We start from the raw sequence: 14,708 nt of genomic DNA, 5'->3' as shown, positions 1-14,708 counted from the left end.
TGCAACTTTACTTCTCCATGCCATTCCCTACCTGTCCTCAGCTTTTGGCCTCCAGCTTTGTTTTCATGAGGGCTGTGAAATAGAACCTTATTTGCTGACACGATATTTAACCGCCTTCAGGATTCAAGATGGAAATAGACCATTCTAATGCATTTTACATCAGATGTAATTCATCGATTTGCAATTGCTTCAGACATGCCTTTTGTTACACGGCTTTTATCAACTCTTTCAGCCAGCAGATGTGACTATGACCATGCTTACCCTTTCCTCTCTACCTATCCACTTTTCCTGCAGCTTGAAACTTCAATTCTGACTTCTCCCACATGTGATTAAAATGTCACCAACCCAAATGTTAACCCTGTCACAATCTCCACTGATGCTGCCTGACCACCTGAATATTTCCTGTTTTTGTATCTCTGATAACACCCTGTCGCAGTTTATTTCAGAGATTGTAGTACTCACTGTCTTGTACAAGAGCAAGTTTGTATGAAACAACAATGATGTGTATTTACAAATTAAAACAAGAACTGAAATTTGAACATCGATCTTTGTTGTTTAGTGTCTATCTTTACTTATTTAACCATTTGTAATACTTGAGTACTATGTTAGCATTACAAACCTCTAGCTTATTGTTGTAGAGATTATTGAGTATTCAGAGGCATATATGGATTCAAGTCTGCATCAGTCAGCCAATAAAACATGAAAGTTCCTTTCAGCTTGCCTTTCCCAACAGACCCCCAATATGACCTTTTTTTCTTCTCTTGCCACTTTGCCATCTTCCACTCTTTGTAAAGTTGAGCTAATTTAAAACGCAGCTATTCTTTATATCATGCTTGCCTGTCAGTAAGGTCCTTGTTCCACAAAACCTCCAATGTAAGGTTTTCACCCGCATGGTGTTTAAACGCCTTGGTGCCTTGTGGGTATAACCCTTTCAAGACATTCCCCCACCCTGGCTCCCCTAATGCTGACTGTGCCTTCTGCTGCCAAAGTCTCAGAGTCTACAATTCCTATTCCAAGTCCCTCTTAGCATCTCCTAAAACCCTGTAACTTTCATCAGTCTTTTGGTGACCTCAGTATCTGCACCTACGTTCATCACCCATTTATTTCTAATGTTGCTGAATATTAGCTTAGGATATATTGTCTGTGCTAGAGGTCCTGTATTGTGTATCATGCATTGTTATGCTGTATGTGATCAGAGGTAATGAAGACTATTGAAGAGGGTGATGTGGATGAGGTGACAAAGAAAAGAATCCACAAAAGCAAAGAGAAGGCAGGTGCACTTTGGCACATCTATGCAGCAAAAGATGCGGAAAAGATCAGAGAGTTGCTGAGAAAGGTAAGCTTCAGATTGTCCGTCACAGTGATGCCTGTTGAATGATGGCTTTAAACGGCATTGCAGTTCTACTGTAATAATTGGAAGCTAAACTATTCAATCTATTTAGATGAGTAATATTGATACATTCATCCCCATTGTCATAAAACATTTTAACAATTTGTTTTTCCTGTTTTTGTACACTTGTCATAAATTGCTGATTTTTAAACGATACTTGTTTATTAACAGGTGTGCTCTTGGTGTGATAGTTAAATATACATGCCACTCAAACCTATTGTTTTTGTTCCAACATTCAGTCATTTTCTGAAGTTATAAACCTTCAACCCACCCTTAGCCCAAACCTTACCACTCAAGAAAAAAATAAACAAACTGATCAATGCATCGTTGAACGGCTTTGGTGGAAATCAATGTATTTTTATAACACATTTTATGACAAATGAAAGTTCCAACTTGTCGCCCACCTCTTCGTGCGTAAATGTATTATAGGAAGTGAAGTTATGGCGGCATGAAAGGCCACTGTGTTTTCCTTTATTCTGTCTGGTACATTCATCTCGAGCACTTGAAAGTGCGATACATTGCGCACTTTCACTTTGTTTTTTGCTCTTATTTTTGTAATCGGAATTGTAAATGGTATTCTGTATTGCCCAACTTGACCACAATAGGAATCTTAGCACAGCCTTTGCACTTGCATTTCTCTCTTCAATGGTTTACTGACTTCCACATTCCTGGAATACTTTGTGCAGATTTCCTTTCTTCATGTTTGAGTATGTTGGATTGCCCTGGTGGGAAATTATTAACAGATATCCATCCTGCCCAACCTTCCTCAACTATCACTACCCCTGTAATTTCCTTCCCTTCCTCAACTGTACTAACAGCAAAATCTGGGCCATTTATTTAACAGCAGTTCTTGAGTTCAATACTCAAGCTCTGTGTTCAATCCCTCTACCCAGCTCTTCTCCTTGGATATGTTTGAGTCATTCATTGTTTTCATAATGATTATTTGCTCTTCAGCTAGAAGTCACTATCTTTGTGTGCCTTAAGCTGTGAAATTGAATTATGTAGTCAAATGCGGAGAGGCAGGTCAGTTCAGTTACAATTGCATAAATTGTACAAAAAACACACTTCTTAGTTTGTGATGTTCCCCTATTTAAATGTTGTCCACGCTTGTATAGTAGGTGTATACAGGAAGTAACCAGTTGCAGAAGTGAATATTGGTATATGCAGAAAAATGCCTTCAGCTGCTTTTCTTTTTCATTTGTAGCCCCACTAATTGTTGGTAAGCCAGTTGATTTACTTTCCTTGCCTGTGGCTTTGTCACGAACACACTTTTATAGCAGTTCATGCCTTGTAATGCTGTAACATTTCAATTCACGTAATGTTTAGTTTCTATTCCATTTACTGGATTCAGTAATTGTATAACACATCCAACTGAGAATCTATAACTTCAAAGAAAGTCGATGAAAATGTATTCTAACTATATATCTTTTGTTTTAAAGTCGAATCTATTTCTGTTCTGGTTTATTTTTCTCCATTTTGGATTGCCATGTTTTGGTCATGAGTTGATGATTAGATGCTTGTGCATAAATTTGCCATTTCTATGCTTGATTCTGTTCTAGGTGTCGGAAGAGCAAGGTCAAGATAACCCACCTGATCATGACCCTATTCATGACCAGAGCTGGTACCTAGACCAGACTCTGCGGAAACGACTGTATGAGGAGTATGGTGTGCAGGGCTGGGCTATTGTCCAGTTCTTGGGGGATGCTGTCTTCATCCCTGCTGGAGCTCCTCACCAGGTAAGGCATGTCAAGAACCAGTAGACTCCACTGCTTGGGCAAGGTTTTAATTGGATGGAATATTGTTTTAAGAAAGAATGAACTTGAATTTTATAAGAAAGGGGTGGTGGTAACCAAACACAAACAGAAATACTTAATTACTTCTGAAAGGTGCTATATAACTAAATCTTCTTTCTTTCTTTATCCTACCTTGATACTAATCAATCACAAGGCCCTGTTTGTACTATAAACCTTTCTGGCAGATTTATTTTCTGCCACCTTTCAAGTACTTACCACTTTCAGGGTCAATCTCGGTACCCCATTTCTTCTTCTCCAGCAACAATGAACACGTTACCAAAATTACCTAACTGGCTTTAAAATGTTTTGGGGTAATCTGGTCACACAAAATAAATGCAAGTCATTTTGTTCTCCTAAAATTATTCTCTTTCAAAATAGCGAAAGAAAATACTGCCGCCCTTCTCCATTGTCTCTGCATTCTGAAGCAATCTGTTACCTTTTAAATATGTTCAAAAATGCACAATCATGCTTGTTTTTCAGCCTTTTTGTTGGATGAAATTAATGCAAAAATGTGTAGTAATGACAATATCTCTCCTCCAGGTACACAATCTGTACAGTTGCATCAAAGTAGCTGAAGATTTTGTGTCTCCAGAACATGTCAAACACTGCTTCCGACTTACTCAGGAATTCAGACATTTGTCAAACACTCACACAAACCATGAAGATAAATTGCAGGTATGGTGCCAATAAGGATAAGGTCCAATTGCCAGTGAAATTCTGTCCTGAAATAAGCTCCTACTAAAATACAAATGGTACCTAGACCAAATCTTGCAGAAATAACTGTATGAGTAGTATGGTATGCAGGGCTGGGCTGAATGCAAAGTCTAACCAGTAAGCTAATGTCTTGTCCCAAACAAGAACAGGACGGGCAGGTGCTTGTCGAAGTGAAAGGAAAGACCAATGGTTTAAATTGCACTTATTGCGATGTTAATGGTTGTGGCGGGTTATCTTAAGCAGTGGGCTGACTCGGGTGACAGGGATATTAGTCATAACCAAAATGTAGCTGAGAGAAGGGCAGGATTAGCTCGATGTTCCAGGATATAAATGTTACAGACATGATTGAGACAAGGTAATGGAGATGGGGGAATTGCCTTTTTGATCAGGGAGGACTTAATTACAATGCTTGGAGAGGATATTTTGGTCAATCGTCCAGTGGGGTTATATGGATAAAATTTAGAAATAGAAAAAAAGTGATCACTATGATAGAATTGCATTATAGGCTCCTCGATCGTCAGCGGGATAAGAGGCGCATATGTGTAGGGAGATGGCAGATAGCTGTAAACATAATAGGGAGGATTTCGTTGAAGATATCCTTTCCTAATATTGATTGTTCTCCCTTTGTATAAAGGGCTTGGATGGGATGGAATTTGGTAAATATGTCCAAGAAAGTCATCTTGTACAATATATGTAAGGATCTGGAAAAGAGGGCAAAATACTGGACCTCCCCTTCGGGAAGATAGTAGGACAAGTGACTGAGGTGTCAGTACTTTGGGGCCAGAATTCAACTAGTTTTATGGTAGATAAGGAGAATATATGGAGATATACAATTCAGTTGCTGTTATCAGGCAACTGAATGATTAGACCACAACTAGAGCAGTCCTGAACTACTATAATAATAATAATACATTTTATTTATGGGCGCCTTTCAAGAGTCTCAAGGACACCGTACAAAATTTTAGCAGGTAGAGGAAAAACATGTAAGGGGAATGAAATAAATAGTAGAGACATGACTAGTACACAAAGTAAAGACAGAATACAATTCAAAACACAATATGAGGCAATTAATGCACAGATGAAAAGGGAGGGGGACGTGGGGCTAAGGATAGGCAGAGGTGAAGAGATGGGTCTTGAGGCGGGACTGGAAGATGGTGAGGGACACGGAATTGCGGATCAGTTGGGGGAGGGAGTTCCAGAGCCTGGGAGCTGCCCTGGAGAAGGCTCTGTCCCCAAAACTGCGGAGGTTGGACTTGTGGATGGAGAGGAGACCGGCTGATGTGGATCTGAGGGATCATGAGGGTTGGTAGGGGGAGAGGAGGTCAGTGAGATATGGGGGGGCCAGATGGTGGAGGGCTTTGTAGGTGAGGATCAGGATTTTGTAGGTGATCCGGTGGGAGATGGGAAGCCAGTGAAGTTGTTTGAGGACTGGAGTGATGTGATGCCTGGATTTGGTGTGGGTGGTGAGTCGGGCGGCTGCGTTCTGGACCAGTTGGAGTCGGTTGATGTAGGTGGAGCTGATGCCAAGGAGAAGTGAGTTGCAATAGTCCAGTCAGGAGGAGATGAAGGCATGGATGAGTCTTTCAGCAGCGGGAGGTGTGAGAGAGGGTCTGAGTTTGGCGATGTTGCGGAGATGAAAGAAGGAGGTTTTAATGACATGGCGGATGTGAGGCTCAAGCGAGGGTGGAATCAAAGATCACGCCAAGGTTGCGGGCCTTGGGAGATGGGGAGACAGTGGTGCCGTCGATTGTGAGAGTGGGGTTATTGATTTTGCTGAGTGTGGCTTTGGAGCCTATGAGGAGGAATTCTGTCTTATCGCTGTTGAGTTTGAGGAAGTTATGTTGCATCCAGGTTTTTATAGCTGACAAACAGGAGTTGATATGGGAGAGGGGGGGGGGGGTTGTGGGGGGATTTGGTGCCGAGGTAGATCTGGGTGTCATCAGCGTAACAGTGGAAGTCCAGGTTGAAGTGGCGGAGTATCTGACCAAGGGGGAGGATGTAGATGATGAAGAGGAGGGGGCCGAGTGCGTAGTCTTGGGGAACGCCTTGAGTGACTGCGGCTGTAGCAGAGGTGTGGTTGTGGAGAGAGATGAAGTGGGATCTGTTGGAAAGGTAGGAACGGAGCCAGCTGAGTGCAGAGCCTTCAATGCCGAGGTCTTTGAGTCTGGTGAGCAGGATATTATGGTTCACTGTATCGAAGGCTGCGCTCAGGTCGAGGAGGATGAGGATGTTGAGGGAACCAGTATCAGCAGAGGTGAGGAGGTCGTTGAGGACTTTGAGGAGAGCAGTTTCTGTGCTATGGAGGGGGCGAAAGCCAGATTGGAGGGGTTCAAGTAGGTTATACGCAAGGAGGTGGGAATGAAGTTGCGACGCAACGATACGCTCCAGGGTTTTTGAAAGAAAGGGGAGGTTTGAGATTGGGCGGTATGAGAGAGGAGAGATCAAGACCAGGTTTCTTTAAGATTGGTGTAACGGCAGCAGTTTTGAAAGCGGAGGGGACAATTCCTTGGGACAATGAGGAGTTGAAGAGATTAGTGAGGTTGGGGCAGAGAACGGGGAGGCAGGACTTCAACAGGGGAGTGGGGAGAGGGTCGAGGGAGCAGGTAGTGGGTTTGGAAGAGCTGATGAGTTTGGAGATTTCAATAGGGGTGACCAGGTCAAACTGGGAGAGGAAGCAGTGTGGAGGAGGGGTAAGGAGGTCAGTGGAGATGTTGAAAGGATGGGGCTTTGGTAGATGGTGGAGTAGATGCTGGGGAGTCGGGTACAGGGGATAAAGATTGATAGATGGTGCTGATTTTATCAGCGAAAAAGTGGAGGAATAAGTTGCAGAGATCCGGAGTAGAGGTAGGGAGAGTGTTGGTTCGAGGCTTGAGGAGGTTGCCCACTGTGGAGAAGAGGGTTCTGTGGTTTAGGCAGGGATCGGTGAATATGGAGGAGAGGTAGGCAGATTTTGCAGCAATGAGGGCATCTTTGTAGTCAGTGAGGTGGAGTTTGTAAGCTTCAAGGTGGACTGTGAGAGATGATTTCTTTGTGAGTCGTTCGAGTTGGCGACCAGTCTGTTTCAGTTTACGAAGTGCAGGTGTGTACCAGGGTGAAGATGTGTTGAAAGTTACGGTTCTTGTTTGAGGGGGGCCATAGTGTTAAGGGAGGTAGACAAGGTGGAGTTGAGATGGTTTGTGAGATCATCAGGTGAGATGGGGGTTGAGTCCAGGGGGAGAGTGGTGGAGAGGAGGTCAGAGAGATGGTGGGAATCAATGGATTTTAGATTACGGAAGGTGATTTCTCGGAGGAAGCGGGGGCGAGGTGTCGGAGAAGGGATGGTGAACCGTATAAGCTTATGATCAGAGAGGGGGAAGAGGCAAGGATGGAGGTCGAGTACCGGTTGATTTGTGGAGCAGACCAGGTCAAGGATGTGACCTTTGTCATGGGTGGGAAAGGTGACGTGCTAAGTGAGAGAGAAGTTGTCAAGTAAAAAGGCGAATTCAGATGCAAGATGGCAGGTGGGGGAGTCCATGTGAATATTTAAGTCACCAAGTAGCAGCAGACGTGGGGAGAGGGATGAGGCAAGTGTGAGGAGTTCAGTGAAGTCATAGGAAGGAGGGGTTTGGTTTAGGTGGCCGGTAAATGAGGATGACTGTCATGGAGGAAAGGGCTTTGAAGGCGAGGAATTCAAATGATGCTACTGGGGGGAAGGTGAGTTCAGTGATACGAAAATTCTGGTTAAAAATAACAGCGAGGCCACCTCCATGGCGGGAGGGGCGGGGCTTGGAAATGTAATTAAATCCAGGTGGTGATGTTTGATTGAGGGAGAAGAAGACATTGGGTTGTTGCCAGGTCTCAGTGAGCAGAAGGAAGTCCAGAGTGTTGTCAAGGATTAGTTCATGGAGGGCAAGGGCTTTGTTGTTGAGCGACCTGGTGTTGAGGAGGGCAAAGTTGGCATTATGAGAGGGTGGGGGGATGGGGGCAGGCTGGAGAGATCTGAGGTTGTCCCGGTTGACAGTGCGTGCGGTCAGCTGGGATGGGGGGGGTGACGCGGTTGAGGGGGGGTAGAGCGTGGTAGTGAGCAGATGGATGGAATGGAATGTCCGTGGTTGAAGTAAACAAGCTTGCGCCGAGAGCCTCTGTGGATGAAACGGGGTCGACGTAGAAGTCTAAGCTGTTTAATGACTTGGATGCAGGATGGGATGTGGTTGTTGAAGAAACCAGTCATTTGTTGAGTTGAATATTTGAGCATGATGGTGAGGGTGCAGAGAGGTGTCCAGCGGTGCAGGTGCAGGTGGAGAGAGTATCCAGCGGTGAGGGAGCAGAGAGGTTGTCCAGCAGAGCAGATGCAGCGAGGTGTCCAGCAATGAGGGAGCAGATAGGTTGTCCAGCAGAGCAGGTGTAGAGGTAGTCCAGTGATGAGGGTGCAGAGGTTGTCCAGCAGTGCAGGTGCAGAGAGGTTGTCCAGCGGTGCGGGTGCAGAGAGGATCCAGCTCCCTCACTGGCGCAGGGAGGTGTCCAGTGTCAATGATGCACAGGCACAGGAGGTGCCCAGCGTCGATGGTGCACAGGCACAGGTACAGGCAGGGAACAGACAGGCAGGTAGGTAACAGACGGGGGGGGGGGGGGGGACAGCGGGCGGAGAAGCGGCGAACAGTCAACGCCAGCGTCCTCTCCGGGCAGCGTGCAGGGATTCTAGCGGTTCTGGCGGCTAGCTGTATAGGCCGCAGGGGGACGATCATTCAACGGCCCAAAACGGTTTAAAAAAAACACCACATACCACCGCAACCGGAGCGACCCTCCAGTGGTCCCACGTCAGGTGGTAGGTCAAGACCTCGTCCGGGATGGAAATAAACCGCAGTCGGTAATTGAAGCAGTTGAAGCCGATTCGCGGTAAGGGACCGTTGTTAATTTGAATCTCCCGCCGCCGCCATTTTTTCTCCTATCTACCTCATTGGTGACCCTCGAACTATCTGTGATCAGACTTTACTGGCTTTATCATGTACACTGTAAATGGCTCGATTGTAATCTTGTATTGTCTTTCCGCTGACTTGTTTTCACTATACCTCAGTACACGTAACAGTAAGCTAAACCAAGAAGGATAGAACTGGCCAAAAGATAAGATCTTAAATTGGGGCTAGGCCAATTTTGTAATCACAATGGAGAACGTCACAGAGATGGATTGGGAGGTTTGGAATGAGCTGCCAGAGGAACTACTCATAGATGCGGATATAATTATCAATTTTAAAAGGGATATGGGGAGAAAGCAGGAACGGGTACTGATTTTGGATGATCAGCCATGATCATCATGATCGAAGGCCTACTCCTGCACCTATTTTCTATGTTTCTAAGGTGTTTGGACAGATATATGATATGGATGGAAAGGGCTTAGAGGGAACTGGGCCAAAAAAAAAAGAATGTGGCTGGTGCAGAATAGCAACTTGATCAGCATGGACAAGGAGGACTGGGCGGCTTATTTCCATTCTTACAATTCTGACTCTAAACCAGCCAGGGATCCCATACATTGTGTGACCAGCTACCAGGTGAGCAATTATACAGGTGACCCCCATGCTACTGCCCTTCCAGGTTTGGAAATTCACTCTAATGGAATTCACAAATTGCTCCCCAGCAATTTGTAATGCAGAAACAAATTCACTCTTCATTTATTGAGGAGGGGGGGAGAGGAGGGAATAAACTAAATCAAAATGCAAAAGAAACACATTTTCAATATTTGATTTTAACTACTCAGTAAAGTTTGGAGCAGACATCACTGCATCGATTGGGTTGCAGTCACATTGAGTAGTCTCTCTCCATCACCCCGCCTTTCCCAGCCTGGGGACATGTGAATAGAGAGAGGCGCTGCCCGCTCTCTGAAGCATGTCCTGAGCCTCTTCATTGTGGTGAGCTGCAGTCACCAGGACCAGTCCTTCCATCGCCTGCCTACAGTAATCCACAATGCAAGGCAAGTATTCATCTGTCACATGGTGACATCGTATCCAAATCCTATTGCCTCATTTTAGTGACTAAAATTTAAATTTGTTGTTACTATTGCATGAGCCTTATCCACCCCCCAAGTCTAACATCGGTATTAGCTATTAAATAATAGTGCTGGGTCACTTAGTCCTCACCAATAAAATTGCGTCATATGAGAGGAAATTATTCGGTAAGAAAGCATCTCCCCTTAAAACACGTGATCCAACGACGTTGCCCATTCCTTCTCTCCATAGATGCTGACTCACCCGCTGAGTTTCTCCAGCATTTTTTGTCTACCTTCGATTTTTCCAGCATCTGCAGTTCTTTCTTAAACTTGATCCAACAGAAAGATGGGTTTGTGTTACAGAAAATCACAGCATGGTCGGTTTCTGGAGCTCCTTAAAGTGGAGTTTACAGTACTGTTTGTTCTGATTGTACTGAAATAGTTTACTTGGTCACAGCCAGAATCAGTCATCAAGGCTGAAACCATCGACTGCTGAATTGGCTAAAGGAGCCATCTTAGGAAAACCTGAATATGTAAAGGTTTTAATGTTAACAGTTGCCTTTATTTCTCTGTGTCTGTTAGTAATTGGAAAGTTCATGATATGTTTTCAATGATGTAGACCACAGGTTAGAATAAAGTTTCTTGTCCTCAGGTGAAGAACATTATCTACCATGCTGTGAAAGATGCTGTTGGGACACTGAAGTCTGAGGAACCCAGACTGGGCAAGTCATAGAACAGCCTAGAATGGAAATCAATCACTCGGCGGAACTGTTCTGCAACAAGCGCTCATTAAGAATTACGTGCATTTAAAAATGGAAAGGATGTTTTGGAGGAAGTTAAGATGTTCAATATAAATTCACCACATTATCACCGTGGAATGTAGTATCAGCCGTGCTGTTCTCTGCAGCAAGCTGTAGGAGCAGAAGTTGGGAGAGTGTCACATTCTAGTTAGTTTCGCACTGAGTTAGTGGTTATATTTAATTTTTTTAAGTCCCTTTCCCCTTACTTTATCCATAGTCATGCAAAAACTGCTGGGTTAATGAAAAGTGATCTTATAGAAGTAGTATAGCCCATGGCTATAACATTCTCATCTTTCCAGAATGAGCTGAAAGTTTCAAGGGACAGCAAGACTATTTGTGGGCTCGCATTAACTCTGATCAATTGATTCCTGATTTATTTAAGTTTCACTCCTTTACAATATTCCAGAGACTCGGTTATGGAGCTGTTTCTTCATGGTATCTGGTCACTCAGTTACAGGCAGACCATACTGGAATAAAAAACTAACTCAATCAGGTGAAGAGATACCAGTTAACATGTGACAATTTATAGCATAGAATTATATCTGCATCACTCATTATCCCTCTAGGTCCCAATCACAAATAGCGGTGGGAGGTGAAATTGGATTTCTGGTTAATTCTGTGGATGTTAGGGTTTCAGAGGTGTAGAACTGTCAGAAATTATTTTTTTTTCCATTTTCCAAGTTGGATTTTGTGTCTCAACTTCGTATATTTAAAAAGAACAGAAGTTATTTTACTATGTAAAGGAGCAATCTCTTTCTGAATAAATCTTTTTGCCCGGCCTGCTGCAGTGTGTTCCTTCATTGGAAGCATTCATGAAGCTCCTTTTGAAGCAGGCAATAGGTAAACTCCACGTGTTCCTCCACCAGGCATGCGCCTCGTGTTTCTATCAGCGAGATGGACTATGTAACAATGGTTCTACAGGCACTGACCTGTGGTTGGAGTTCCTTTCCTTCAACTTGAAATTACGTTTGTGTCACCTGAAGAAAAATCCATTTCACTGTCAGACATCAGGCAGTAAACTGGGCAGTAAGGAAGGAATTATGTGCAGTAATGTGATCATTTACTACATGGAGATCTTGAGTAACAAAACTAAATATCGATATTAAACTGGTCAGTTGATTTATTAGTAACTGAAAGTCGTACTACTCAACTGAGTGTTATTAACTGTTAACTTGTGGAGAAATACTCAAGCAGTCTGAAGAAGGGTCTCGACCCGAAACGTTACCCATTCTCTCCAGAGATGCTGCCTGTCCCGCTAAGTTGCTCCAGCATTTTGTGTCTATACTCAAGCAGTGTTGCTTTGCTGAAAACATTTTGCAACCTCGCTCTCTTTCAGCCGCCCCCCCCCCCCCCCCCCCCATCCCAAACAGGCTCCCTCAAAAAAATAATTTTGTCTTTCAATCGAGGAAGCCATTCAGCCCATCCTGGACTTTGCCAGTTTTTAAACACGATCCCACAATCTCATTCTGCCACTTGCATTATCTGGAACCTATTCTGGCACACATGCATATCACTTCCCTGCTCTGGGTAATTTACAGTCAACAATTACACTCCCAACATGTGTTGTGATATGGGAGGAAACTGGTGCGACTGGGAGACACCACATGGTCACACGGAGAACATACTAACTCTGCAGTCTGCATCAGTGTTCAGTATTGAACCCCCAGGGTCACTGGATAAGTGCAGAATCAGCACTACCCGCTGCAGCATTGTCTCCCCTCCTTAATCCCTGAGCCTTTTCATTGTTTGATATCACAACCAGGAAGGTAAAGACCAGGATGCCTAAACATGCATTTTGAATCTTACTGTACAAACCACGGTCAAAATAATTGAAGCAGTAGTCTGCAGTAGATAATGGTGGTTCAAGTGGCTAGAGGGGGCGTCCTGCTGAATCAAGACTCTCGTTCCCTCGTTTGGGCCGTCGGGATGTGGAGCCTGAGCAGTATTGGCAATATGTGAGGTGGTCTGTTCCTTTACCGATTAACACAGATGCTTCAGTATTACTGTTTTAAGTAGGTTTAAAATAACAGAATCCTAACTCTCTAAGGAGGCTATTGAGAATTTAATGCATCTTAATTATTTCCTTGACTCTTGTGATGACATTTATCAATGTGGAGTTACTTTCCATAACAAAGTTAAATTCTTTTACCCCTCTGTTAGGAATTTTTAGAACACGGGATCTATGAACCCTGAAGTAAGGGTGATGATACTTTGCTGTTCAAGGTGTGATTCAGTGGTTTTATTCTGGGAAAGTAACTTTACGTGACTTTTCCCGTCTTGTATAGGAAGTGAATGGAGAATCTAACTTATGTTTGCGGTGCTGGCTCGAAGGGCCGAATGGCCTACTCCTGCACCTATTGTCTAGTGTCTAACTCGGGATTCTATGGAGCAGAAAGGCCGCAATTCCTTCAACCTGGCAAAAGCTCAGAATGCAAGCCTGACTTCTTGACCTCGCATGCAACAAAATGAACCCAGATTATTCACAAATATGGTTCATTGCCTTGCCAGTCCTTTTAAATCTTCGTGTTATTACGCTGTCAATTCTACATGTGCAGGGAATTCCACTTTGATACCTCGCTATTCCAAGAGTCATGGGGGGAAAAAAGAGGAATGGTGAGTTCCCAACAGTCTCCTTAAAATTAAAAACAAATCTGGTTTATTTTACTTTCACATGAAGTATTCTTTACTTCCATGTGGGAATCCTGAACTTGACAATGGAACATATCAGGAATTTGTAGGGATCTCGCTTTCACTTTCTGTATTAAATTTCCTGTAAACTCCATCAAATGCATAAACTCTGGGTCAGTGAGGATCAACTTTATAAGGCTACAGGTAACAAAATCAATCCCGCGGACGGGGGCAAGATTTACAGCTCTGTCATGTCTTGCAGTGTAGTCTACTCTAAATTCATAGAGGGGAGGTGTGGCTGTGCCCTCTGCCGTCTTAAACATAACCTGATCTCAGGACAAATGAGCACAAAATGTGGGCGTTACCCCATACACCAACATCAACACACAACAGACTTCCAGCTTTAGCATTCGTTCAGATTCAACAGAACTCACTCTTCCTGTTTTCCCAAATAGATTGCTTCCAGAATTCAGTATTTAAAACCAAACTGTCTCTAGAAGTGTATGTTTTTATTTTGAGCAGGTACCATAGTACCATTCGTAAATCTGATGTTTTTGTTGATATGTAAACTGTTGTGACTTTATAATAAAAGGATAAAATGACGAAAAAAATACTGTCACATAATGTAGAATACTTGTCTTCATTTACTCCAAGCATTTTGTGAAGGGCTGATTTAGGTTTCAATATTCTTATTAAAATTTAAAGAAAATATTTGTGTCCACTTGATTTATTTAAGACTTTCTGAGCATTAACCACCAGGGTATTAAATTACTTGAAACAATGTACTGTAATTTTAACTCTAATCATTCGGGAGTGTCGGTTAGCAGCTGTGTGCTTGCTAATGGAATAAAAGTCATTTATTTAAACCAGTCCAACATTTTGGAAGCGTAATGTCCAGATTATGCTTTCATATTCTGAATGACCGGGTATGAGGCAAATCCAAATTGTAGATTGTTCACAACAGAAACATTACGCTAGAGGCAAAAATAAGAAAGAGATACTCGGAAGTCAGAATTATACTGCAGAAGATGATCCTGGTAAATCAGTAAGATGTTAAAACATGGTGTGTAAAACAAGACACAAAATGCTGGAGTAACTCAGCAGGTCAGCCAGCATCTGGAGAAAAGGAATGGGTGATGTTTTGGGTTGAGACCCTTCTTCAGATAAAGCAATGCAGATGTCTTGAGAGAAGTATTGTGTTTATAAACCTGTGTGCTGCTGCAAGTAAGAATTTAATTTCTGTTTCTGTTTCAGTTCATATGACCAAACTAGACTCTTGATTCTTGAAAATTTTAAAAAAACTAGAATATGACAAAAACCACGCAGGAAACATAGCTGATCAAGTCGGGCAGCCTCTGAAAAGCAGCTGCTAAACAGATAACATTGTTTATCAGAATGGGAATTGTAAGCAATTTTGGGCACCA

At 43.3% G+C, this 14,708-nt stretch overlaps 1 protein-coding gene across 2 annotated transcripts in view; it reads left to right on the top strand.

The window, feature by feature from the left end:
• Positions 1-13,985, top strand: part of kdm3b (lysine demethylase 3B) — a 118,167-nt gene extending 104,182 nt beyond the window's left edge. For both annotated transcript variants that reach the window (XM_033029169.1, XM_033029168.1), the window contains 4 exons: positions 1,197-1,336; positions 2,950-3,126; positions 3,724-3,858; positions 10,509-13,985. In XM_033029169.1, the coding sequence (XP_032885060.1) occupies positions 1,197-1,336; positions 2,950-3,126; positions 3,724-3,858; positions 10,509-10,589 (533 nt within the window). In that variant the 3' untranslated portion in view covers positions 10,590-13,985. The remainder of the gene's footprint in view (positions 1-1,196; positions 1,337-2,949; positions 3,127-3,723; positions 3,859-10,508) is intronic.
• Positions 13,986-14,708: the final 723 nt, after the last annotated feature.

This window comes from Amblyraja radiata, chromosome 11 (genome assembly GCF_010909765.2).
Source record: "Amblyraja radiata isolate CabotCenter1 chromosome 11, sAmbRad1.1.pri, whole genome shotgun sequence".
Taxonomy (NCBI): domain Eukaryota; kingdom Metazoa; phylum Chordata; class Chondrichthyes; order Rajiformes; family Rajidae; genus Amblyraja; species Amblyraja radiata.
Note: the sequence above shows the minus strand (reverse complement) of the source record. Positions and strands in the feature narration are given on the sequence as shown.